The sequence below is a fragment of the Plecotus auritus genome, assembly GCF_963455305.1.
Source record: "Plecotus auritus genome assembly, chromosome: 2".
Classification (NCBI taxonomy): domain Eukaryota; kingdom Metazoa; phylum Chordata; class Mammalia; order Chiroptera; family Vespertilionidae; genus Plecotus; species Plecotus auritus.
Window position 1 is genome coordinate 183,897,757 of NC_137771.1, and position 27,355 is coordinate 183,925,111.

General features: G+C 40.8%; 2 protein-coding genes across 2 annotated transcripts in view; one reads left to right on the forward strand and one right to left on the reverse strand.

The window, feature by feature from the left end:
• Window positions 1-27,355, forward strand: part of IGF2BP2 (insulin like growth factor 2 mRNA binding protein 2) — a 152,841-nt gene that overhangs the window by 110,047 nt on the left and 15,439 nt on the right. The window contains exons 3-11 of the mRNA XM_080656167.1: window positions 2,336-2,384; window positions 7,055-7,106; window positions 9,402-9,465; window positions 11,638-11,910; window positions 13,774-13,908; window positions 20,393-20,473; window positions 22,539-22,661; window positions 23,021-23,156; window positions 25,994-26,122. Coding sequence (XP_080512293.1) covers window positions 2,336-2,384; window positions 7,055-7,106; window positions 9,402-9,465; window positions 11,638-11,910; window positions 13,774-13,908; window positions 20,393-20,473; window positions 22,539-22,661; window positions 23,021-23,156; window positions 25,994-26,122 — 1,042 coding nt within the window. The remainder of the gene's footprint in view (window positions 1-2,335; window positions 2,385-7,054; window positions 7,107-9,401; window positions 9,466-11,637; window positions 11,911-13,773; window positions 13,909-20,392; window positions 20,474-22,538; window positions 22,662-23,020; window positions 23,157-25,993; window positions 26,123-27,355) is intronic.
• The window catches only part of SENP2 (SUMO specific peptidase 2), a 97,600-nt gene continuing 71,984 nt past the window's right edge, over window positions 1,740-27,355 (reverse strand). The window contains exon 18 of the mRNA XM_080656164.1: window positions 1,740-2,602. The gene's annotated coding sequence lies outside the window, so the exon portion shown is untranslated. The remainder of the gene's footprint in view (window positions 2,603-27,355) is intronic.

Consider the following 27,355-nt stretch of genomic DNA (forward strand, 5'->3'; position numbering starts at 1 on the left):
TTTTATTTCCCCAGCTAAATTATCCTATATAATAAAAGAGAAACATGTAAATTGACTGTACCTCAGCTACGCTCACCAGCCAATCAGGAGTGAGTATGCAAATTAACCCAACAAAAAAAATGGTAGGTTAATTTGCATACACAGGCGCTGGGCGGAGAGCAGAGCAGGAGAGCCGGTGGAGAGTGGAGTGGCTTGGGGAACTTGGCTCCCCAAGCCACCAGATGGACAGCAGAGAGGGAGAGCTGGCGGCTTGGAGGACTTGGCAGAGTGGGAGGCCGTGGGATGGAGACAGAGCAGGAAGGGAAAACCAAGAGCACTGGGAGCACCAGGAATTTGGGGATTGTAGTTCTGGTGGCAGCCCCAGGACCAGAAGCGGAAGCCCAGAGCGCAGGGAGCACCAGGAATGCTGGGAATCATAGTTCTGGTGGCAGACAGATCTAGACACTAGAGCAGGGGTCCTCAAACTACGGCCCGCGGGCCACATGCGGCCCGCCGAGGACATTTATCTGGCCCGCCAGGTGCTGCTGCCTGTCCTGCTTAACAGCTGACTCATCCCGGGCCCGCAGTGTGCATAGGAATTTGTTCATAGTTTTTTTTTTAAACTATAGTCCGGCCTTCCAACCGTTTGAGGGACAGTGAACTGGCCCCCTGTTTAAAAAGTTTGAGGACCCCTGCACTAGAGCAAAGTGAGCCTGGAGCAAGTTACTGTTGCGATGGGGGATGGAGGGAAAGCAAAGGTGAGAGACATAAATAAAATCAGAGTGTCTAGGAAAAATTAAAGGGAAGATATCCCAAAACTTCCAAGAAATCTCCACCAATGAAGCAAAAAAAAAAAAAAAAAAGCCTCTATTATTCTGTGCGCACCAAACCAAACTGGGTTGGGGTCTCAGACAATTCGCTCATATGATTGCAAAGACAGACAGAAACTCCCAGATTGGAGAGGGCTCCCCTGAGGGCTCCCATATTGGTGAGGGTACAGGTTGGGCTGAGGGACACCCCTCCCCCCCCCCCCCCCCCCCGTGCACAAATCTTCATGCACCAGGCCCCTAGTTTAACAGTAAAGAGATAGAGAAGGGGGCAGTAACAGGGCCATGAAAGGGAATTTGGGCATGGTGACCGAGTCATTCAAAAAAGACAGGAGAGCCAAATTAGTATGGCTCAGTGGTTGAGTGTCGACCTATGAACCAGGAAGTCATGGGTTCAATTCTGCGGGCTCAATCCCCAGTAAGGGGGGGGGGGGGAGCTGCTGGAGGTAGCTGATCAATGATTCTCTCTTATCGTTGATGTTTCTATCTCTCTTTCCCTCTCTGAAATCAATAAAAATATATTTTTTTAAAAAAATAGAGAAATTCTTATTCTCATATTCCTATTCTTTTTTTTTCTATATAATTTTAATGCTTAACAAAATCCAGAAACCATTTAAATTACTCGGTTATCAGACCAGCAGGCTATCCTGGAAAAAGAAAACAATCCTCTGAATAAAAAAGCAGGAGAAGGCCCAAACATTCACCAGTAGGGCGGGTTAAATACACTTCAGTGCATTCAGGTTATAAAATAGAATGAGAATGCTCTCTACCTACCAACATAGAAAAATCTCCAGTATATTACTGTTAGGTGAGAGCGTCGGGGTTGGGGGTGCAGCAAGTGTGTAGAACATGCAAATATTTTTGAAAGAAAAGGGAAAATACGAATTTTGTATTTGCTGTTATCTGCATAAAGAAACTGAAGGATACACAAGCAACAAAGGAAAAATGTTTATTTCTGTAAAAGATGAGGCAGAGGGTGAGTGGGAGTTAGACTTTATTATACCTTTGTATAGTATTCTAATTCTTGAATTATGACTGTATTATCTATTCAAAAATAAAAATAATTTTTTTAAAGAGAAGATGTGCACTGTTAGGTAAGGGATAAATGAAACCTGATCTTGTTAAAGCATATTATATATGTGATTTCAACCATCAGGTTTTAGCCTGTGTACCCTTTGGGGTAGGGTCATTTGCAGGACCATATATTTTGAGGAGGAAGGTGATAAGTCTATAATTAGAACCTGTATGGCAATTTCATTTCTAACCACTTTGGTAGGAAATTGGAAAGGCAAATCTGCATTTAAACTGTTTAGCTTGTTCTGACTTCTTGGATTTTTTTTTAAATCCCCTCCCTCCCCCAAGTAATTGAAAACCTTAAAACACGATGGTTGTGATTCACAGTGGAAATCTCTTGCTGATGCCTCGGTGAACACAGTGGGAAAGTGAACTCAAATTATGGTCTTAGCCTGTTTTTATTTAAGTTTGCATCTGGAGAAAGTGTTGTATAGTCTGTGCTTTTATTTTCACAGGAGCAGAAAAATTCAGATTAGAAACATCCCTCCTCACCTGCAGTGGGAGGTAAGCCAGTGTCACTTCTGTTTTTACTGTCCTCGTGCTTTCGTTCCTCTTTTAGTTCCCTTTCACAGTTAGGAATTGGAGGTCCTCGGACTTGTCGCACCGTTTCCAGGGCCCTAATGTGCACCATCTGCCATGTGTTTGGGGTGGTGTCTGTCCCTCTCATCATGCAGAATGTGCGCTTTGATCTCTCAGGGTCTGTCTTCTCAAGCACCAACAAACTGTAAAACAGAATGTATACCTGGTTTGTGATTTTTTAAAATAAATATGTTTTATAAAATTGATTTCAGAGGGAGGAAGGGGGAGAGAGAGAGAGGGGGATAGAAACATCAGTGATGAGAGAGAATCATTGATTGGCCGCCTCCTGCACACCCCTACTGGGGATTGAGCCCACAGCTTGGGCATGTGCCCGGACTGGGAATTGAACCATGACCTCCTGGTTCATGGGTAGACGCTTAACCGCTGAGCCACACTGGCCAAGCATGGTTTGTGATTTTTATCTCACGATTTTGTAAAAAATTTTTACCTTTCTAAATTATGATTTTGAGGCGGAGGAATCCATGGAAAACCAATAGTTTTGTTAGTTTGAGCAGGTTTTTTTGTTTATTTTGAATTAACTGCTATGAGTAACAGTTAAGATATATTTTCTGAATTGTAAAACTTCTTATAAGATTGCTACCTTCAAATAGATGGACATGGAACAGACTGACAGAGGTCGGAGGGGTGGGGGACTGGATAAATGAAGGTGAAAAGAGTAGCCAAAGAACCTACACCTTAGCCCTTAGACACAGCAGTGGTGAAGGCCAGAGGAGAGGTGGCGGGAACTGGATGGAGGTGGGAAAAGGAGTGCAAATGGAGGACATCTGTAATAGTGTCAACAATAAAAAAGTTTTAATGCCCTAGTGGGTTTCTCAGTGGTTAGAGCAGTGGTTCTCAACCTTTCTAATGCCGCGACCCTTTAATACAGTTCCTCATGTTGTGGTGACCCCCAACCATAAAATTATTTTCGTTGTTACTTCATAACTGTAATTTTGCTACTGTTAATGAATCGTAATGTGAATATCTGTGTTTTCCAATGGTCTTAGGCGACCCTGCTAGCGGTTCTCAACCTGTGGGATGCAACTCACAGGTTGAGAACCGCTGCTGTATTAACAGTAGCAAAATTACAGTTATGAAGTAGCAATGAAAATAATTTTATGGTTGGGGGTCACCACAACATGAGGAACTGTATTAAAGGGTCGCGGCATTAGAAAGGTAGAGAACCACTGGGTTAGAGTGTCGGCCCGAGGAAGGAAGGGTTGCAGGTTCAATTCCTGGCCCCGGTCACGGTGCAAGTGGGAGGCAACCAATCATTGTGTCTCTCGTCAATTATCTTTCTCTCTCTCCCCCTCCTCTCCCTCCCGCCCACTTCCTCTAAAAAATCAATGGAAAACACATCCTCAGGTGAAGATTTAAAAAAAATAATAAATAAGATAGAATATGAGGAGTGGCATTATTGCATTATTTATTTTTATTTTTTAAAATTCAATGAATCTTTATTGTTCAGATTATTACAATTGTTCCTCTTTTTTCCCCCTATAGCTCCCCTCCACCCAGTTCCCATCCCACCCTCTGCCCTTACCTCCCCCGCCTCTGTCCTCATCCATAGGTGTATTCCCCTGATTCTATTATATTCGCCAGTTTATTCTGTTCATCAGATTTTTAATTCACTTGATTTTTAGATTCACTTGTTAATAGATATGTATTTGTTGTTCATAATTTTTATCTTTTCCTTTTTTCTTCTTCTTCCTCTTCTTAAAGAATACCTTTCAGCATTTCATATAATACTGGTTTGGTGTTGATGAACTCCTTTAGCTTTTTCTTATCTGTGAAGCTCTTTATGTGACCTTCAATTCTGAATGATAGCTTTGCTGGGTAGAGTAATCTTGGTTGTAGGTTCTTGCTATTCATCACTTTGAATATTTCTTGCCACTCCCATCTGGCCTGCATAGTTTCTGTTGAGAAGTCAGCTGACAGTCGTATGGGTGCTCCCTTGTAGGTAATTAACTGTTTTTCTCTTGCTGCTTTTAATATTCTCTCTTTGTCTTTTGCTCTTGGCATTTTATTTATTTTTTTAAATATATTTTATTGATTTTTTACAGAAAGGAAGGGAGAAGGAGAGGGAGAGGGATAGAGAGCTAGAAACATCAATGAGAGAGAAACATCGATCAGCTGCCTCCTGCACACTCACCACTGGGGATGTGCCCGCAACCAAGGTACATGCCCTTGACCAGATTTGAACCTGGTACCCTTCAGTCCACAGGCTGATGCTCTATCCACTGAGCCAAACTGGTTAGGGCAGCTCTTGGCATTTTAATTATGATGTGTCTTGGTGTGGTCCTCTTTGGATTCCTTTTGTTTGGGATTCTCTGTGCTTCCTGGACTTGTAAGTCTATTTCTTTCACCAGGTGGGGGAAGTTTTCAGTCATTATATCTTCAAATAGGTTTTCAGTATCTTGCTGTCTCTCTTCTTCTGGCACCCCCATAATTCGGATGTTGGTACGCTTGAAGTTGTCCCAGAGGCTCCTTACACTATCTTCAAATTTTTGGATTCTTTTTTCTTTTTGCTTTTCTGGTTGAGTGTTTTTTGCTTCTTTGTATTTCAACTCTTTGACTTGATTCTTGCGTTCCTCTAGTCTGCTGTTAGGTCTCTGTATAATATTTTTTATTTCAGTCAGTGTATGTTTAATTTCTAGTTGGTCCTTTTTCATATCCTTGAGGGTCTCGCTAAATTTATCGGCCTTTTCTAGGAAATTCTTGAAAAACCTTATAACCATGGTTTTGAACTCTATATCCAGTCGTTTGCTTTCCTCCATTTCTTTCATTTGTGATCTGTTTCTTTGTCTCCGCATTTTCGTTGCTTCCCTGAGTTGGTAGAGTAGCTTTGTGTGCTAGGTGTCCTATAGGGCCCAGTGGCTCAGCCTCTCCAGTTACTTGAGGTGGACACTCTTGGTGCACCCCTTTGTGGGCTGTGTTCACAGCCTTGTTGTAGTTAAGTCTTGATTGTTGTTGGTATCACTGGGAGGAATTGACCTCCAGGCCAGTTGGTTGTGAAGATCAGCTGTGTCTACGCTGGGAGAACTTCTGTGCTGGAGACAGCCTTATGAGACAAGACTTGCAAAATTGCAAAAGCCTCTGTGCTCAGCTTGGATGGGGCGGAGTCTGAGGGCGGAGCAGACAGCCTTGGCTTTCCGTCAGCCCCGCCCTATGAGGCCCCTGGGTCTCACTGTCCCTCGGTAATCGCTGCAAGCACCTCTGAGAGAAAGCCGTCCTGGAGTTTCGCCCGCTGCCAGACAGTCCAGTTTCTCCTCAGATGTGTCTGGGTTCCCAGATTCTCGCCCAGAACTGGAGTTCAGCACAGTCGTGAGCTTCCGTCTCTCCCATTTGAGAAAGCCAGCGGCGCACTCAGCAGTCAGTCCTCTCCACGTGCACTCGTGCACGCGCCTCCAGACGTCTGCCTTTTGCAGCTCCCCTGAGTCTTCGTGTGTTTTTCTCTTTTCCTGACAGTCCAGATTCCCCCCGTTAGAGTCGGGGTCCCCAGGGTCTCGCCCGGAACTGGGGTTCAATGCAGTTGGGAGCTTCCGTCTCCCTCCCGCTTGAGAAAACCAGCCAGGCACTCAGCTGCCAGTCCTCTCCGCCAGTCCTCTCTGTGTGCGTGTCTCCGTACCTCAGCCTTTTGCAGCTCCTCTGAGTCTCCGTGTGCTTTTCTCTTTCCTTCTCGTTGTAGAATTTCCACTCAGCCAGCTTTCCTGTGGTTCTGGATGATGTCCGTTTTGTCTTTTAGTGGTAGTTTTGAAATGGTTGTGCGAGGCAGCAGTTTAGGTGTTTACCTATGCCGCCATCTTGGTTTCTCTGGCATTATTGCATTATTTAAAAACAAACTGCCTCATATTTTATTCCCCAACCCAAATGAAATCAAAATAGCTATAAAGGAAAGGTAATGTTTGGTCTAATATATTCATTACTTTAAAGCTTTTTTAAAAAAAATAATGTGTTTTTATTGATTATATAGAGAAAGGGAGAGGGAGAGAGAGAAACATTGATGAGAGAAACAGCAGTTGGCTGTCTCCTGCATGCACTCCACTGGGGGCGTGTCCTGACCGGAAATCGAACCTGTGACCTCTTGGTGCTTAGGTCGACACTCAACCACTGGGCCACACCAGTGAGGCAATATATTCATTACTGTAAAAAAACTTTTTATTATGGAAAATGTCAAGCATACACATCCCATTGTTCTGTAAAATAAGGAGAATCCTAGAGAAAACCAAAGGAAGAATGGTTAAAACTTCCAAGAAAAAATGAGCCTTGTACTTGATTCTGCTTCTCATTTCAAGAGCAAGCAGTAAATAGGTCCCACCCATCATAATGAATGTGATTGACAGTTACTGAGACTGAAATGCTGTTGTCATATCTATCAGGGGACAGATTACTTGGAACTCAGTAAGCAAATGAAAGTCCCACATATTTATTCTGTTCCAACCGTTTTTATGGAAGACTTGAAATACCAATTTAATTGTGTTAGTCCTGTCCCTGTCCTTGTTTTGCTATAGTTCATCTGCTTGGGGAGAGCACTGTACCATTTTTGTGAGTACAATCTTGTTATCCCATTCTGACATTGAAGCTCTCTTTTTCAGGTCTTGGATGGACTTTTGGCTCAGTATGGGACAGTGGAGAATGTCGAACAAGGTAATAAGTGAGGAAATTAGCCAACTGAATGTAGAGAGGGATGTTATCTATTATTTCTTGTAGGTTGGGTCAACTCCTGGGAAAAATAATAAGTTCAAACTCGTTTGAAACAAACAAGCTTCTTAGAATATATGTTTGTGTATCTGTGTGTGAGAGATGTCTATACATAACCTATCTACCCATATCTATATAATTGGTTTTTTCAAGGAATATGATTTTCAAGCTATTTTTTAATACTCTGTAATGTGCTCAAGCATTGGACAAACACTGTTAGGCTGAGATAAGCGTAATTCAGTTGGAAGTAATTGGATTTATACTATTATAACAACTTCCTTCTTCCTGGCTAAAAATAACAATCTCTAATGTCTTTGATCCAGTGTTTCTCAAGAAGTAGGACTCCTACGCCAGAATCCCCTGGAGTGGTCGTAAAAATGCATATTCCTAGGGCTCCCCCTAGACCTACAGACAAGACTTTCTGGGGCAAGAGTTCATGCATCTGTATCTTAAACAAGAACTCCCACGTGATTTTTATATGTATTCAACTTAGAGAGCCACTATCTTGGGAACAGTGTACTAGTAATAAATGCCCACGAGATACGTACTCTTCTGCCGCCCTTTTTTTAAAATTTATTTTTACCTTCTAAAACATGATGTAGGTTAGAGAGCGATTGGAACACTCCCTGGGCAAAGGCCAGGGCTGGGCTCACGTTTATTGTGTGTAAATCTCAGTGGCAGTTCCTCCCTAAAGCTTACACATTCCCTCCCCACAAAGGCTGTGGCTACTTTGAAGTTATGGGATAAACTATATTTTTAACAGTGGTCTTTAACCTTTTTGAGAATCTTATGGAAATTATAAACCAGGAAAATTTCTATATCCACAAATTTGAATCTTTGGGTGGGGTAGGGAGAATCAGGTTATAGAATTCCTAAAGCTCTACTATAGTTCCAAGATTAAGAATCCCTACACTATAGGGTCTTATTATTACTTTGAAAAGGAGCTTTACTGTGGTTTGCTTGAATTACCCTTAACTTAATATTGTTGTTAACTCCAGGTCTCCCAATAGCTTAAAACATTTGAAGGGTGGGTTTGATTTAGTCATGTCTGCTTGATCAATATTTTTGCTTTAAGTTTACTAGCTTGAATTGAACAAATTTTATCTTGCCTTTTGAATTTATTTTCAACTTCTGACTTTGGATGAAGAAGCAAATGAAAGATAAGCCAACTCACAAAATGATTTCTTATTAGCCATTCTTAGAGTTTATGTGTTCTCTCCTTTAGCCAAGTGAGTCGGGATTGTCAGTTTTCTTTAATTATTGTACACAGTTACTAGGTTTAACTCACACAGTCAAAGGGAAACAAAAGGAGTAACTCAACCTTATCAATGAATGAAGAATTAAAATAAAAATACCTTCTTATTTTTTATATATATCCAGTTATTTAAAACTAAATGCAAATTATAACTAATAAAATGTATACCTTGATAGTAGTATAATAAATTGATACAAACTTTTAGGAAAGTAATTTGAAATTATACATTAAAAGCATTATGTTCTTTTACCCAATTTATTTTTTCTTCTGTGATTGGCTTAAAAAAGTAATTCAAAAGACCTAAAATTAATGATGTTTGCAACAAATGTGGTTTTGAACAACACTGTTTTTAGAATAGCAAATACTGAAAACAATCCATTTGTCAACATTTGAGGGATGGTCAGGCAAAAATCATGGCAGAATTGCCCTAGCCAGTTTGGCTCAGTGGATACAGTGTTGGCCTGCAGACCAAAGGATCCTGGGTTCGATTCCGGTCAAGGGCATGCATGTACCTCGGTTGCAGGCTCCTCCCCGGCCTGGGCCCTGATCGGGCCTCATGCAGGAGGTAACCAATCGATGTGTTTCTCTCACATCGATATTTCTATCTTTTCCTCTCTTCCACTTGCTCTAAAATTAGTGGAAAAATACCCTCAGATGAGGATTAAAAAAAATCATGGCACAGTTATTGCAATTTTATGTAGGCATTAAAAAAATACAAGAAAATGTACATGTAATCATGCAAAAGTGTTTAAAAAATAAGTGAAAATATAGCTTTGAGTTATACTGTATATAAATTGATTACAAATGTATGTATACAATTGGTTACAAATCACTATGAATGTAAATGAATAAAGATAGAGATTCAAGTAACTCTAGAGTTAGGGCAGTGAATTATTTTGTGCATTTTTCTCTCAAGCCTGTTTACATTGAGCCAGAGGGCGACAGCCTTTTTCTCTATGACAATGTAGTTTTTGCTTCTTCCCCAGTCAACACAGACACAGAAACTGCCGTTGTTAACGTCACATATTCAACAAGAGAAGAGGCAAAAACGTAAGTGCATTTGGGCTTCCTTAAATTTTTTGAATGGTTATCTTTGAATTCCATTGAGTCCTCTGTTTATAAACCTTTTTGAAAAGATGCAGACCTTTGAAGTGTCACTGGAATTCCAGAGCATTTATACCAGGATGTCTCTTTGTTGATTGCACAGAGACTTTATCTTGAAAAATATTGAGTTGTGGCATCAAAACCGAGGTGTGAACGTTCTTGGCCTGGTCAGGAATAGAGCACTGGCTTGGGCCTACCAGCCGTGGGCAAACTACGGCCCGCGGGCCGGATCTGGCTGTTCTATCCGGTTCTCTTGCTCTCCCCTCTGCTCCTTTACTTTGACTTTATATTAGTTCACACAAACACTCGATCCATGCTTTTGTTCCAGCCCTCCGGTCCATGGGTTTAAGAACCCATTGTGGCCCTCGAGTCAAAAAGTTTGCCCACCCCTGGGGCTCTGCTTTGCCACGGGGAGCCACTTTTACCTGGTGTTTCCTCCAGGCACCTGGATAAAGCAGCACAAACCTTAATTTTTACCCACACTAATTGAATGGACACTAAAACATCCATTTTTCCTCTATTAAAAGGGGGATCCACCTCAGTGACATCAGCAGCAGGGAGTGGTGTCTGGAGGATATTAATCAAGGAGCACCTGGCTTGGGTTCTTTTTCCTACCCCATTCCCTCCCTAGTCCCCATGCATGACTAAACTGCTTCAGTGGCGGTTACTTTTGAGCTTGACTATTAATGGACATGGGATTGAGGTTTTCAGAAAAACAACAAAAATAAGTTCCTTTTTATAGGAAGTTCTTGAAGTGCCTGTCAGGTCACTGTAACTAGAATAGGGTCATGCTTGGTTATACATCCCAGGATTACAGATTTATTTTTCAAGGTCCAACACACATGAAGACCGTATATAATAGTAAAAGATTGGACATCATATATATATATATATATATATATATATATATATATATATATACACACACACACACACACACATATATATATATATAACTCATTTTCATACCGGTAGTTTTTAAAAAGTAAATTTTGCATTGAAAAGGCAGTAATTCATTTGCTGCTGACTTTTGCACACATCTGTACCAATGACTCACCTTTGCAGTTCTTGTTCAGCTGCCACTTTGGTAGGACCTTTCTACACATTATTTTGCTGCTTTTATTGAATTCAGAAGGTGCTGCTTGGTAATAAATTCACAAACCCTACACATTAAGCTAGTTCAATAGGGTCATTATTTTCACAGGCTGCCAAAAACGTAAAAAAAATAAGTTCCACATCATGTATAATTTTTAGAATGCAATAGTGGGATATTGTTTATTCCCTCTCAAATTAATAAATATTTTTAGATAATAATATTTTTGCTTTTGAGGACTCAAGGAAACAAATGCTCTCTTAACTGCTATAGGATAGTAAATGTTGACACCTATCCAGATGGACACCGGGTCATGCTAATGTTAGAATTCTGCAACTCCACTGGGAATTTATCCTGTGTGCACAGTTGTAGTTGCAAAGATGTCCATGGCAACATTGTATATACTAGTAAAAGACTGGACTTTATATATATATATATAACAACGGAGGATCATTTGCAAAAACTATGGTAAACCAATAGAATGTTAAATAGCCAGTAAAAATTAAATTGGAGAATATTTGATGACTTGGAAAATGTGCAGAATATTAATGTTTTTATAAAGGTTAGAGAAAAGTATGTATGATATTAATTTATTTTTGTAAATAATGTATTTCTTTTTAAGAAAAATAAGATAGATATCGCTGTTAGGACTTTTTCTTATTTGTGGTTATCTATCTCTGAATTTTCAATAATACATACATACTATGATAAAGAGTCATAATTTTATACTGATATTAACAAAGAGTCTTTGATAAGGGGGAGACAGGCTTGGTTGGTGATAAAAAGCGGAATGCGTGATTGTATAGCAAGTGCGACCAGGCCTGTGGACTGTGGTTAGTGTTAATTGTCAGCCATGAGTTCCAAGGGGGCAGGCGGGTGTCTGTGGGGCTCACGCTGGTCCGCAGTGAGGATGAAGGGTACTCCCACAGGCGAGAGTGAGTGAGAGTGAGGGCCAGTCCGCTGGCCTGGAGGGTCTCCTGGCCGCTGCTCTCTAACGGAGCTCGCCTGCTTCTGCTGCATTTCAGAGCCATCGAGAAGCTGAGCGGGCATCAGTTTGAGAACTATTCCTTCAAGATTTCCTACATCCCGGATGAAGAGGTGAGCTCCCCTTCGCCCCCTCAGCGAGCCCACCGTGGGGACCACTCTTCCAGGGAGCAAGGCCACGCCCCTGGGGGCTCTTCTCAGGCCAGACAGATTGATTTCCCGCTTCGGATCCTGGTCCCCACCCAGTTTGTTGGTGCCATCATCGGAAAGGAGGGCTTGACCATAAAGAACATCACTAAGCAGACCCAGTCCCGGTACGTGCCTCCGGGGCTTCCTTTGCTTCCTTCTGAGGGGTTACCTGAGTGCTGGGGGGGCCCAGCCATCCTCCAGTGGCTATTGCTTGCGTCAGTGGGGGGCTGTGCTGTATGGGACGGTGGCTTCTTTAAACAGAACTGTTAACAGACTAACAGAAAGCCGGGGCTTTAATGAGCTTTCATGCCAGTTGCCGGATGGTTAAGCCCTGAAACAGCGAAGGTTCATAAAGAAGGCACTAATGACCTCAGAGCTCAGGCTTGTTCTTACAAGCTAACTAATGCTTGTGAATGCATCTGTTTCTAAACCAGCAGAGGTATAGAGCAAAACTTGGTGGAATCCTTGAGCCCACTTATCTGAGCCCTGACCTCCTCTCCTGAGCCAGAGCACTGGGTCGTAGTCATTCCCTGAGATCCACGTAGATAGGTTCAGAAAAGCTACATCAAGGAAGTGGATGGGTCTCTGCTATATTGAGCAAGGAATAAAGTATACTAGCCTTATAATTAGTTTTCTGTCTATGGAGACTGGACTGGTAGTAGGAATTGTAGTGAGTAAAAAGACGTGGGGTTGTTGAATTTTCTATGTTCATATGACCACAGCAAGATGTAACCAAGAAAGCACAGGACTTTAAAGACCCTTGTTCAAGTTTTACCACGTAATGGCTTTATGATCTGGAAAAAATTTTCACCTCTCTGAGCATCTGTTGCTTCTTCTGTAAGCAAAGATTATTGTGAAAATTAGGCAGATTGAATGTAGTAATTATAATGAAAGCACTTAAATTGCAAAGCAGCAAATTACTGACAGTTAGTTACTTACATGCATCGTGCATATTATTCAGGCCATGGATTGAGTGTCTTGTAATGTGAAAGAGAAAACACGGTTTTTCTTCAAGTATCTGAGTTACTCCCAAATAATGGAAATTTATTTTGCGTCCCAGAGTTCATTATCATAGGAGTGAAATAAAGGGATAGTAGAGAGGGGAAATACTAACTGGTGATCCTTTTATTTTAAAATCAGCCCTTTTTGTCCCCTCTAAGTTTTCTTCACTGTAAAGTGATTTTTATTTATGTCCTTTTTGTTCAAAAAAAATTGTTTAAAGTGGCTTTAAAAGTGCCACACGTTTAAATAGAAGCAAGGTTAGTGCTCAACATATGTGCCCATTTTTTAGAAGTAGGCTGAAGACTTGGATGTGGGCTTTCTAACATCAGAGTAAAAGGGGATGCAATCAATTAGGTGATTTTGAAAAATTAACAAAAACAAGTCCGGCCACGACTACCCCAAGAAGCCTGATACAGTCATCAGGCTGCTGAGCCACAGCTCCCTGAATACCATCTCTGCTCCCTCGGAAGGCAGGCTGCCAGTGGCAAGGAAACCAAAACTTAGGCAGAGCGAGGGCATGCCTCTGCTTTCTCTCCACACTCAGATATCTAAAGTTTGCTTGGATTTGGTGTTTGGATTTGGATTAACACGTGGCTTTTAAAAAGCATCAGTTCAGAGAGTGGCCGTGTGCTAACGTGCAGTATTAACCCTGCTCACTTTACTCCTCACTTCCACGGTCTGAAAGACAGCGCAGAATACTTCATCTACCCAGCTGGCTTCATGACCAAGTTGGCCGGGGGCCCTTGTCCCATAGCACGCCTGTCAGAAATACTCCCTCCTAAATGGAGCTGCAAAGAATTCGAGTTTGGCACAAGACCCCCAGCACTGCTTGCTGCCTTGGGAAATGGCACTGGTTGCAGACGTGCTGATGACCACGCCTTGTCTGTCTGTGTCCTTGCTGTACGTTGGCTGGTGCGGCCCTTGGGACGAACTAGGATCCTGTCCCCGATGACGATGTGCTATGGCTCCTGATTCTTTTCCCACAGGGTAGACATCCATAGGAAGGAAAACTCTGGGGCCGCAGAGAAGCCCGTCACCATCCATGCCACCCCAGAGGGGACCTCGGAAGCATGCCGCATGATTCTTGAAATCATGCACAAGGAGGCTGATGAGACCAAAATGTAAGTTTGCGTGCCATGTCCACATCACTCAGCAGAGATTAAGAGTAGGTTCTCATTCATGGAACCCAGTACATTTTTTAAAAGAAGCTGTAACTTTTACTAAGTAAAGGGAGCAGGGAAGGATTATTTTTAAGAAATTTGTTTCCAGAGAGAATACAGTGGAAAACAGATCTTGTGCACTTACAATATGGCGGTTTCTCCTTTGTATATTTCTCCTGATGATCCTAATGCTTTCATCACTAACTGGTAATAATTATTGGTAGGAATACATAGACCGGTGCAGTCCAGTGTCATGCAATGATGGGAATGGTCTATATCTGCCCTGCTCAATAAGATAGCAATTCACTACATGTTGCGATTGAGTGCTGGAAATGTGACTAGTGCATTGGGGGAACTGAATCTTTTAATTTGTTCAGATTTGAATCGTTACATGTATGGCTAATGACTGTCGAGTTTGGACAGTGCAGATATAGAATGTGCACTGTCATCAAAACCATCACTTACTGTTCTGGGTAAGGTTTTTGTCATCTGCCCTTAAGCCACTTGCACGCTTTTAAAATTGAATTACATTTCCTTTAGTAGTAGAAACTGGTAGTGTGAGTAGCTACTTTCTTCTTCTTCCTCTCTGTTTTCTTCTATCTCCTCCTTTTCTTTTACAAAATACTTCTTAGGATTCCCGAGTGTTGTATCCATTCAAAGGGCAAATACAGTTCTTACTAAAGCAATTGCATTTGTATTACAAACAAATTAGTGGTAATGGAATAGGTAATATAATAAAAAGGGTTCTAAGCAGTTTGGCAAAATCCACTTATGGGCATTGGTGGCACATTCATAGAGAAGTACTGAGGGATGAATTGAATATAGAATTAATTTAGCAAATAATGTCAAATAAGAGTGTTCCAAAGCCAAAAAGGGGAAAGTAGTCCTAAAAACAAACAAAAACACAACTCTATTCTCAGATTTCATAAGGGACGCTAACCTTTCACTTATGAATTATTGACTGTATTGCAGGCTTTTGAACGCGCCCCCCCCCCCCCCAAATGCCATGGCTTAATTTGAAGAAGCTCCTCCCTCATCCAAGTTATTGAAAACTTAAAATAACACACTTTTTGGTCCTTCAACCTAGGTACAAAGCAACTTTCAATATTCTAAATAATTAATAAGACTGATTGATAAATTGGATATTTAAGTTTTTGAGGAGAGCCAAGATAGAGTTTTAATACCTTTGAAATAAATGTTTGGGTGCCCCACTGTGTTAAGCACTGTGTGGGGGTTGAGGCTACAGTCATGAACAAGACCCAGGCCTGCTTTCATGGAGCCTTCAATCCAATGGGAGAGACGTTCACTAAACAAGTAATTACACCAGCATGTAGTTAAGCACAGCTATGAAAAGGGGTGATGGTGGAAAATGACTTTAGTACTAGAAGCTCTAACCAAGGCTTTAGGGGAGATGGGAGGAGATTGGGGATTTCAGAGACAGCCTCTCTGTGACATTTAAACTGAGCCCTGAGGGGGGTGAGTAGGAGGTAGAGGTTGTAGAGGAAGAGGGATCCTAAACTTTCTATTCATTTACCAAATACTTATTGAGTGCCTACTATGTACTAACATAAATACACACACACACACACACACACACACACACACACACACACACACACACACACACACACACACACACCCTGCCCTCCCAAAGTTACATTCTGGTGGAGCTTATTCAAGCATCCATTTATTTTGAGGCAGTGATAATGCATCTGTTAGATGCTCTTAATTTCAGTAACAGAAAACATAAGTGGCTTAAGCCATAGGAAGCAATTATGCCACATAGCAGGAAGCCCTAAGGTAGGGAAACTCCAAGGTCACTTGGATCATGGACTCAAAGACCCATGACTTTTCTTTCCGCTTCACCTTCTTCAAGGTGTCTGATTGCTTCCTGGTGATGACAAGATGGCTGTCGTGATTTCATGAAGACCTTGTGTCCCCACAGAATAATATTCAGAAGCTGAAAGAGAAGGCATCTTTGCCTTGCTCTTTCCTTTTTTTATTGTGGTAAAAGAAAAACCCCACATAACATAAAAGTTACCATCTTAACCATTTTTCAGTATACAGTTCAGTGTATTCACATCGTTGTGAAACGGGCCTCTAGCACTTTCTCATTTTGCAAAACCGAAACTCTGTACCCATGAAACAACAACTCCCCTTTTCCCTCTCCCTCCAGCGTCTGGTAACTACCACTCTACTCTTTCTTTCTGTGAACGGGCTACTTTCGAGAATTCACCTAGGTGGGATCATGCAGTACTTGTCTTTTTGTGACTTGCTTATTTCACTTCACGTAATGTCCTCAAGATTCATCTGTGTTGCAGCCTGTGACAGGATTTCGCGTTGTGGCTACTGTAAATAGTGCTGTTATTAACACAGGTGTACACATCTCTCTGAGGCCCTGCTTCTGATCCCCTTGGATGTATACCCAGAAGTGAGGTTGCTGGACTATATGGCAGTTCCATCTGAATTGTTTTGTGAAGCCTCCGCGCTGTTTTCCATAGCAGTTGCATCACCAGTGCACAAGGGTTCCAATTGCTCCAGATTCTCACCAGCACTTGTTATTTGATAGTAGATATATTAATTGGGTGTGAGGTAGTATTTTGTATTCACAATATCTCATTGTCATTTTTATTTGCATGTCTGTGGTGATTAGTGATGCCAAGAGTCTTTTTTATGCTTGTTGGCAATTGTGTATCATTTTTAGAGAAATGTCTGTCAAGTTCTTTGCACATTTTTAAAAAAGGTTATTTGATTTTTTTTTTTATTGTTGGGTTGTATGAGTTCTTTATATGTTCTGGATATCAATCCCTTATCAGATATAAAATTTGCAAATATTTTCTTCCACTCCATAGACTGTCTTTTCACTTTTGCTTGTGTTCTTTGATACAGAACAAATTTTAAGCTTGATGTAGTTCTGTTTGTTTCTTTTGCCTGTGCTTTGGTGTCATAGCCAAGAAACCATTGCAAAAGTCCAATATCATGAAACTTTTACCCTGTGTTTTTTCTAGGAATATTATAGTTTTACGTTTAGGTCTTCAGTACATTTTGAGTTAATTTTTGTATATGGAGTAACATAAGGGTCCAGCCTCATTCTCTTGCTTATGCATATCTAGTTTTCCCAACACTGTTTGTTGAAGAGACTATCTTTTCCCCATTGTGTAGCCTTGGCACCCTTGTCAAAGATCATATGACCATATACTTGAGGGTTTGTTTCTAGGATCTCTATTCTATTCCATTGGTTTATTTGTCTCTTGATACCAGTGCCACACTGTTTTGATTACTACAGCTTCGTAATATGTTTTGAAATGAGGAAATGCGAGTCCTCCAACTTTGTTCTTTTTCAAAATTGTTTTGATTATTCAAGGTCCCTTGATATTCCACACAAATTTTAGAATGATTTTTTTTATTTCTGCAAAAATTGTCATGGGGTTTTGATAGGGGTTGCATTGCATCTGCAGATTACTTAGGTAGTATGAACATTGAAACAATATTAAGTCTTCCAGTCTATGAATATAAGATATCCTTCCATTGATTTCTGTTGTCTTTTATAGTTTCATTGTATAAGTCTTTTACTGCCTTGGTTACGTTTATTCCTAAATACTTTATTCTATGATGCTATTGTAAATGGGATTATTTGTTTAATTTCATTTTCAGATTGTTTATTTTTAGTAGATAGGAACACAACTGATTTGTGTGTGTTAATTGTGTATCCCATGATGTTGCTGTGTTAGTTTATTGTAACAGTTTTTTTGTGGAATCTTTAGGGTTTTTAACATATAAGATAATGTCATTAGCAAACAGAGATAATTTTTATTTCTTCCTTTCCAATTTAGACACGTTTTATTTCTTTTCCTTAACTAATTGCTGTGGCTGGCACTTCCACTACTATGTTGAATGGAAGTGGTGAGAGCAAGCTTCCTTGTCTTGTTCCTGATCTTAGAGTAAAAGATGTCAGTCTTTCACTATTGAATACTAGAGGCCCGGTGCACGAAATTCATGCACGGGGGTGGGGGGTCCTTCAGCTTGGCCTGCACCTTCTCCAATCTGGGACATCCCTCTCACAATCCCGGACCACTGGCTCCTAACTTCTCGCCTGCTTGCCTGACTGATCGCCCCTAACTGCCTCTGTCTGCTGGCCTGATCACCCCCTAACTGCTCCCCTGCTGGCCTGATCGCCCCCTAACTGCCCTCCCCTGCCAGCCTGATTGTCCCTAACTGCCTCTGCCTCGGCCCCTGCCACCATGGCTTTGTCCAGAAGGACGTCCGGAAGATGTCCGGTCTAATTAGCATATTACCTTTTTATTAGTGTAGATGATGTTCACTGTGGACTTTTCACAAATGGAATGTATTATATTGAGGTAGTTTTCTTCTATTCCTAGATTGTTGTGTGTTTTTATCATGAAAATATATTTTCTCAAATGCTTTTACAGTATCAAGGTGATCCTGTGGGTTTTGTTCCCCATTTTGTTAATGTGGTATATTACATTAATTGATTTTTATATGTTGAACTATCCTTGCATTCCAGGAATACATCCCACTTGGTCATAGTATATAACCCTTCTTATGTGCTTTCAAATTCAATTTTCTGGTAATTTTTAAAAGGATTTTTGCATCAACATTCAAAATCAGGGATACTGGTCAGTAGTTTTTGTTTGTTTGGTTGGTTTTGGGTTTTTTTAGGTGTCTTGTTTGGCTTTAGTATTAGAGTAAAGCTGATCTAATAGAATGAGCTTGGAAGTGTTCACGCCTCTTCAGTCTTTTGGAAGAGATGGAGAAGGATTGCTATTAAGTTTTCTTTAAATGTTTGATAGACTTCTTCAGGGAAGCTGTTGGGTCCTGGGGCATTTCTGTGTTGGAAGGTTTTTGATTATTCATTCAATTTCCTTACTTATTATTGGTCTGTTTAGATTTCCCTTTTCTTTTTTTTTAATCCTTACATGAGGATATGTTTTATTATTATTACTATTGATTTTTAGAGAGAAAGGAAAGGAGAGAGAGAAACATTAATATAAGAGAAACGTCCATCAGTTGCCTCCCATATGAGCCGTGGCCAGGGATTGAACCCACAACCTAAGTATGTACCTGGAATCGAACCTGCAGCCTTTTGGTGTACGGGACGACCTCCAACCAACTGAGCCACCTGACTCAGGGCTATTCAGATTTTGTGTTCATGTTTTATTATTGGTACTTCTATGTTTCTCAGAATTTATTCATTTTCTCTACCTTATCTAGTTTGTTGGTGTATAACTGTTCATTGTATTCTCTTATAATCATTTTTATTTCTGTGACATCAGTTGTAATGTCTTTCATTTCTAATTTTATATGAGTGTTTGCTCTCTTTTTTCTTAATTCATCTAGCTAAGAGTTGTCAATTTTATTGATCTTTTCAGAAAAACCTACTCTTAGTTTTATTTATTTTTTCTTTTGTTTTTTTTTTTTTTAGTCTCTATTTTGCTTATTTCTCCTCTAATCTTTATTATTTCTTTCCTTTTGCTAGTTTGGGTTTAGTTTATTTCTTTTTTAATTTCTTGAGTTATAAAGTTGATTTGGGATTTTTATTTTGTTTTTTAATCTATTCAGCCAATCTATGTCTAGATAGGGGAGTTTTATTCCTTAGTTTTTAAAGTAAACATTGATAGGGAAGGACTAAAAATTGCCATTTTGATTTTCTATGTCTTGTAGCTTTATTGGCTGTCATTTCCTTTCTTACTGCCTCCCTTTGTGTCTTTGTTTTGGGTTTGTTTGTGCTTTTTAGTGATGTGCTTTGATTCCCTATCATTTCCTTTTGTGTATATTCTGTAGGGGTGTGAGTGCGTGCGTGCATGCGTGTGTGTGTATTATTGCAGTTATATAAGACATCTTAAAATTACAGCATTCTATTTTAAACTGATAATAACTTAACTTCAGTTACATTCAGAACTCTACTCCTTTATAACTCCACCATCTACAATTTTTATTGAATATATTGGGGTGACATTGGTTAATAAAATTACATCATTTTCAGGTGTATAATTCTATAATCATGGATATATTATATTGTGTGTTCACCACCCCATTTCAAATCTCCTCCCATCACCATTTATCCCAACCATACTTTCTTGTACCTCTACTTTGTTATTGATGTCACAAATTATTATTTATGTATTATATACCCATTAACATAGATTTGCCGTTTTTGTTTTTGTCATTTAAATTTTATGCATCAAAGTTACTATAGTATACACTATTGTATTTGTGTATTTTTATTAGAGAATCTTATATTTTTATATGACTTTGTGTTGCTATCTACTGTGCTTTCATTTCAACTTAAAGTTTCTTGTAGAGCAGTTCTAATAGGAATGAACTCCCTACGCTTTTGTTTTTCTGGAAAAGTCTTATTTCTCCTTCATATTTGAAGGACAATTTGCCAGATACAGTATTCTTGGTTGACAGTTTTTTCTTTCAGCAGTTTGAATATATCATCCCATTCCCTTCTGGCCTGCAAAATTTCTGCCGAGAAATCCACCGATAATATGGAAACTCCTAGGTACGTGACTAATACTTTTATCTTGCTATCAAAATTGTCCTTTGTCGCCCTAGTTAGAGCATTGGCCCACAGACTGAAAGGTCACAGGTTCAATTCCAGTCAAGGGCATGCACTTTCAGTTGCAGGCTCAATCCCCAGCCCCAGTAGGGTGCATCTAGGAAACAACCAATCAATGTGTCTCTCTCATGTGGATGTTTCTCTCTCTCTCTCTCTCTCCCCCTCCCTTCCACACTCTCTAAAAATCAATGTGGGGGAAAATGTCCTTGGATGAGGATTAAAAAAAAAAAAAGATTGTTCTTATTTTTTGTCTTTGACTTTAGACACATGGGTTACAATATGTCTCAGTGTGGTTCTCTTTGGGTTTATCTTAGTTGAAAGAACATTTTTAATCTATATGTCCATTTCTTTCCTCAGATTTGGACAGTTTGCCATCACTATTTTTTTTTTAATAAGCTCTTTGCCCCTTCTCTTTCTTCTCCTTATGGATTCCCATGATGTGTATAATGATCCATTTTATAGTGTCCCTTAGCCTCTCTTTTGCCTTCCTGTATTCTTTTTTCTCCTCTTGATTTCAAATGATCAGTCTTCAAGTTTGCTGATATTTTTCTTTTGCATGTTTATGTCTGCTGTTGAACCTTTTAAATAAAATTTTTAGTTTAGTTTTGTAATCTTTAGCTTTATTATTTGTTAGCTTGTGTTTTTTTTTTCTAGTTTCTGTCTCTTTATTGATTCTTATTTTGTATACACATCATTTTTCTGATTTCATTTACTCATCTGTGTTCTTTTTTAGGTCATTGAATATCTTTATGACAATTTTTTACATTCTTTGTCAGGTAGTTCATTGACCTGCATTTCTTTAGGATCAGTTTCTGGAGTTTTATTTTGATCCTTTGATTAGTCATTGTTTCCCTGTTTCTTTGCATGTCTTGTAGTGTTTTTGCTGGAATTTATAACCACCTCTCAGTCTTTGCCTACTGGCTTCATTCAGGGGAAGAACTTCACTAATGAGCCCGACTGCAGGTTCTAGATCTCTCAAACCTTTTTGATCTCTTTCTCCCCCTGGCTTCTGACTGTGTAACTGCAGCTCTAACATACTGTTTACCTCTGTTTTAACCACCTTCTAAACTCTGGTGCCAGTCTCGTCAGCCCTCCAAGTCAGGAGAGACAGAAACCAATCTCTTGGGTAGCCCCCAGACAATCCAGAATGTTGGACTCATAACTCCAGTCTTTTGTTTCTGTTTTAAATGGAGGAGTCCTGGTATGAAGGATTGCTTCTTAGTTGCTCCTTGCTATGCTGTGTAGGGAAAGGAACATGAACAGCCATGCCAGATACCACAACTTTCCTGCCCCTTTTGATAGAATCCCTTCTTGGTTTTATAATAGCCTGGGTGCTATAGCTTCTCAGTTGATCTTTAGGGTTCTCACAGAGGTATTTGTCTATATATTTTTTAAATATATTTTACTGATTTTTTACAGAGAGGAAGGGAGAGGGTTAGAGGGTTAGAAACATCGATGAGAGAGAAATATCCATCAGCTGCCTCCTGCACACCTCCTACTGGGGATGTGCCCACAAACCAAAGTACATGCCCTTGACAAGAATTGAACCTGGGACCTTTCAATCCACAGGCTGATGCTCTATCCATTGAGCCAAACGGTTAGGGCTATTTGTCTGTTATTAACTTGGTATCTCTGAGGGGGTAGGAGGACCTGAAGCTTTCTAGTCTGTCATTTGACTAATGTCATTAACCCTTGTACCTTTTTAAGAGCAAGGAAAACCTTCCTAAAGTCACCCAACAGATTTCTCCTTACATCTCATTGGCCATATCTACCTCTTGGACTTACTCCCAACCAGGCACAAGAGGGGAGTATAATCCTCATGGCTTGGCTTATGTTAGTGAGAATTCATGCCCTGGGATTGGTAAGGGACTCCTCTCCTAAAGCTCATTACCACTTGGTACCTGAACAAAACAGCTTCTATTTGTAAGAAAAACAAACAAGGTAATAGCCTTTGGGAAACAATCGCTGTTTCCACCTTAACTGTTAAATTGTTGGTTGTCTTTTTTAGAACCGAAGAGATTCCTCTGAAAATCTTGGCCCACAATGGCTTGGTTGGAAGACTTATTGGAAAAGAAGGCAGAAATTTGAAGAAAATTGAACATGAAACTGGGACCAAGATAACAATTTCATCGTAAGCCACCCATTCAAATTCATTGTGCCCAGTAATGGAGAATTTGATCATCCTGAAAGGCCCAGTTCATTCATCTGCTTTTCTATAAAATGGGAATGTAATCATAACTCACATAGTTATCTCCAAAACCATAAAGACAAATACATAAATAGTTACCAATCAAACATTTGACTATAGATGTGATCTGTCACTGGAAAGATTTGCTATAAGGCGGTAAGTGTTCTGTACTTCAGTGTGTGGTGAGGAAATTCGGTCTTCTCCTCACCGTCTCCACCAAGGCTTGTTTGTTATCCTCTGGGATTTATTTCTCCTTATGATAAAAGATAAAAGCAAATTTCTCTTTTTTTCCTGGTGGCCAGCTTGCAGGATTTGAGCATATACAACCCTGAAAGAACCATCACTGTGAAGGGCACGGTCGAGGCCTGTGCCAGTGCTGAGATGGAGATTATGAAGAAGCTACGTGAGGCCTTTGAAAATGACATGCTGGCTGTAAATGTAAGTGCCTAATGCTTTCTTTTCCTCGTTTTCACATGTTTTCGTTAGAACCCAAGCCTCTCTAAGAATAATTGTCCTTCAGATAGAGAAGAAACATCTTCTAATAGGTATGCAGATTTATTACTGCCTTCTTGGGACAAGGGCATTAAAACAGTTGGGAGACCACTATCATAAATGCATTGGACAAAATAGTGTGTAACCATTAAAATCATAACTTTGAAAATTTTAAAATAATGAATCATCTATGATACAATGTTAGTAAAGAAAAGAATATATAAAATTGGAGTTATAATTATATAAAATAATATGTATCAAAATGACTGGAAGGCTACATATAAAAATAAAAATAGCTTTTATATTAGGAAAGTGGGATTTTTTTTCCAATTATGAAAGTAAATACTTTAAAATGAACTTCTGGTTTTCATCTCTTGCTTAATGATCTGCTCTTTTAGATTACCTAATAAATATTGTCAACCACCTCAGCGCTAGTATTCCTAACAGACTGCTTTGGGTTTATCTTTCCTCTTATTGCTATGTAGTTCCCCCTTTATAATAGGAAGACACCAGTCTGGCATAAGAAATTTTAAAAATATTTGTCCATTGGCAAAACTCAGCTCAGTAAATGTTTTTATTTTCTATAATAATGATTTTCTAACATATACTGAAGAGGAAAGGATGCTGTAATGCGTCCCCCTAATCCCGTAATCCAGCTTCCACGGTTCTCAACTCATGGCCTGTTTTGTTTCATCTGAACCATCATCATCCACTGCACCCCTCCCCGCCTTTGAATGTCCTTGCAGCCAAGCCCAGGCCTGGTAACATTTCAGAGGGGTAAATGCTGACACAGAGCTGTGTAGGTTAAACGCAGTTCCCTCCCTGCCGCACATCCCACAGCACCTACCCTCTTCCTCAGGTCAGTGCTCTCTCTTCCCCCTGAGCAGCCACATCACGTGGCACTTGTGAAATATGATGAGAAGCGTGACCTTCTCTCCCCATTTGTGTGTATTTGTCTGTAGAAGGATCATTAGCACTCAGTGATCTCATTATCATCTTTCGTGATCCTGACAATCTTACGAGAAACATCTCTTTCTGTGAACACCCAGAAAAGCTACAGAAGGGTCTGGGTGCTCCAATCGTCTTCACCTGAGCCTACCACTTAGATTCATTCATGTCTGTACCAAAGTCACACACTGGTCGATGAATAACAAAACTACTAGATCTTATATATCCAGTTGGGTAAAGGTTAAGGACCCCAGCCCTACTGTTCCAAACATTCTAAATGAAGGCAAGTTGGTAGGTGACCCTAGACACAGAAAATAAAGATATTAGAGATCTGCTTAGTGTTTGAGGAGACAAAGGCAGGAGAAGGTTGGACACAGGCCGTGGTGGGTGACTATATCTGCCTGCCTTTGATGGGCTGTGTAGTTAAAGTTCGACTCTATCCCTTTTGCGGCCACCACTGAAGTGCCAGCGGCCGATGAATTCAGACCTTTTGACTTCTGACCAGAGCAGGAACCATAAAAGGCATTTCAAAGCACCTTCCCAAATTCACAGGAAGATTACTAGTATCTTCTCTTCCCAAAGAGCTGAGACAGTAGTACAGTGTTCCAACCACGCCCGTCCGAAAAGATGGATGATGAAGTTGAGGTTTAAGGACACTACAGAGAGCAGCAAATTGGCAAAGTAGTCCAGGTTTACAGGAAGAAATGTGCCATCTACATTGAACGAGTGCAATGGGAGAAAGCTAGCGGAACAACTGTTCATGGGGGCATTCACCCCAGCAAGGTGGTTATTATTAGACTAAAGCTGGGACAGAGACTGTGAAACGATCCTTGAACGTAAAGCCAAATCTGGCCAAGTAAGAAAGGAAAAGGGCACAAATACCAAGAAGAACAATTGAGAAGATGCAGACATAAAGTAATCTTACATGCAACTTTCATGAAAAACTATTAAAATGGGGGGGGGGGGACACCTCAGCTCTAGCCTATGTTAGCATCCTTATGTTTGAATGTGAAATAAGCAAGTGAGATGATCACGAAGCTGGTAACCAAATGGTGAAAAGGCCAAAGTTGTGAACCATTCTGAACCTGGACACAGAGATTCCATGTGTGGTGTCCTAGTGAAGGGTCGGATCTTTTCCTGGATAGAGTTAGAAAACAACTGTTAATCCAATAGGTTTTAAACATATCCATTCAACAAGTATTTATTGAGTACTTACTATGTACCAGGCACTGAGCCCACAACACAAGACAGTCTCTGTGCACAAGGAAATTAATGTCTGAAAGGGGAAGAGGTACCTACGCAGGTGATCCACATAGCATGTGGTGAGTGCTCTCTAAGGAAACGTAGGAATGTTAGGAGAGCACAGAAAGGGCGTTTGGATGAGGCCTTCGGGGTGAGAGAAGGCTTCCCAGATGAGGGGACACCTAAGCTCAGGTGAAACCCACGTGATGAGTAGGGCTCAGCCAGGTGAGGCGCGAGAGAAGCACGTTCCTTGCAGGGTGGACAAAGTGTCCTGGGGCCCAGAGGTGAGAGGCACAGGAGTGGGCAGGTTGGGGAGGAGGGGTTGGCAGCAGAGAGGCTGGTGACGTGGCCTGGGTCCCCAGGAAGAGCCTTGTTTGCTGCTAAGATGTGTAGATACTCTCAAGGGTGGTGGCAGAGAAACTTGGGAGGAACGCCGTGGTCATGTTGAGGTTTGGAGAGCCCACCCCAGCAGCAGGGTGGGGCAGAGCTCATGAGGAGTCCCTGGTGCCACGGTGGCAGGAGATGGAGCTTGACCCAGGCAAGCTAGGAGTCTGCTCACCTCCCCTCATCTTTTTCTCCATTTCTGTTCCCAGCAACAAGCCAACCTGATCCCGGGGTTGAACCTCAGCGCACTTGGCATCTTTTCAACAGGATTATCTGTGCTGCCTCCACCCGCAGGGCCCCGAGGACCTCCCCCTGCTCCTCCCTACCACCCCTTCGCTGTAAGTAGCTCAGCTTCAGAGGCTGCTCGCGCTCTGGGGACCTCCAGGCAGCAGCATGGCTCTGCTGTGTTGCTCAGAGCTAAAGCTTTAACGTGGAGGCCTTGCTCCTAAGTGACCATAGGAGGAATCCAGCATGTTTTAGACTTCTTCCTAATGGACAGATTGATATTATTCCACCTTCCTCTAAACATGCTGCTCTTAAATATAATAGAAAAGAAAGAATCCACCAGCGAAGACATTCACTAGAGGCCTGTTTACTGGGACTGTAAAAAAAGGATTTGTTCGTTCAAATAAGTCTCTTCCTTGAGTGCTGTTCATTCATTAAAATGCTGGGCTACCTGGATGTCTCTTTGCCACCTATGTCTGCAACTCAGATGCATTATATTTTAATACTAGGCAGATTTTAAAAGAAAATAATACACAGTGTTTCAAAATACTTAAGAACAGTGCCTGGCGTTTAGTGGGCTCTCAGTAACTGTTGTTTGAATCACATTTAATAACAGAAGAAGAAATGTGAAGTTATGAGTTTTCTGCTTGCTGCCTGCTTGCTGCTCCCACTCACGAGCCTTGTTCAGAATCGGCATCACCAAAGTGGGCGTGGGGGGCAGGATACTTGCCAGCTGGTTTTTGTTTTGTTTTGTTTTGTTTTAAAATATATTCTTATTGATTTCAGAGAGGAAGGGAGAGGGAGAGAGAGATAGAAACATCAACGATGAGAGAGAATCATCAATCGGCTGCCTCCTGCACATCCCCCACTGGGGATCGAGCCCACAACCCGAGCATGTGCCCTGACCAGGAACCGAACCAGGACCTCCTGGTTCATAGGTCCACTGAGCCATACTGGCTGGGCTGCCAGCTGTTTTTTAGAGAGACGGGATAAACCTACTCTGCTGTTTTACCAACAAAATACCAACATGAATGGGCAGCCATGTCCTTAGTCACAAGAACTTACACATTTCTGCAACCTGTTTATACACAGATCTGAGTCATTTCTAAATCTTTATACCATTTATTTAAAACTATATCCATTTTTCCTTAAACTAAAGGATAGGGCCCAATATTAAGCTCTGTGTGTGTGTGTGTGTGTGTGTGTGTGTGTGTGTGTGTGTGAGAGAGAGAGAGAGAGAGAGAGAGAGAGAGAGAGAGAGAGAGAGAGAGAGGCGGGGAAGCTGGAGACGAGGCAGGAGGGATTGTTGATGTTCCCAGGAGCAAAATAGCTACAAGAGGGGCACA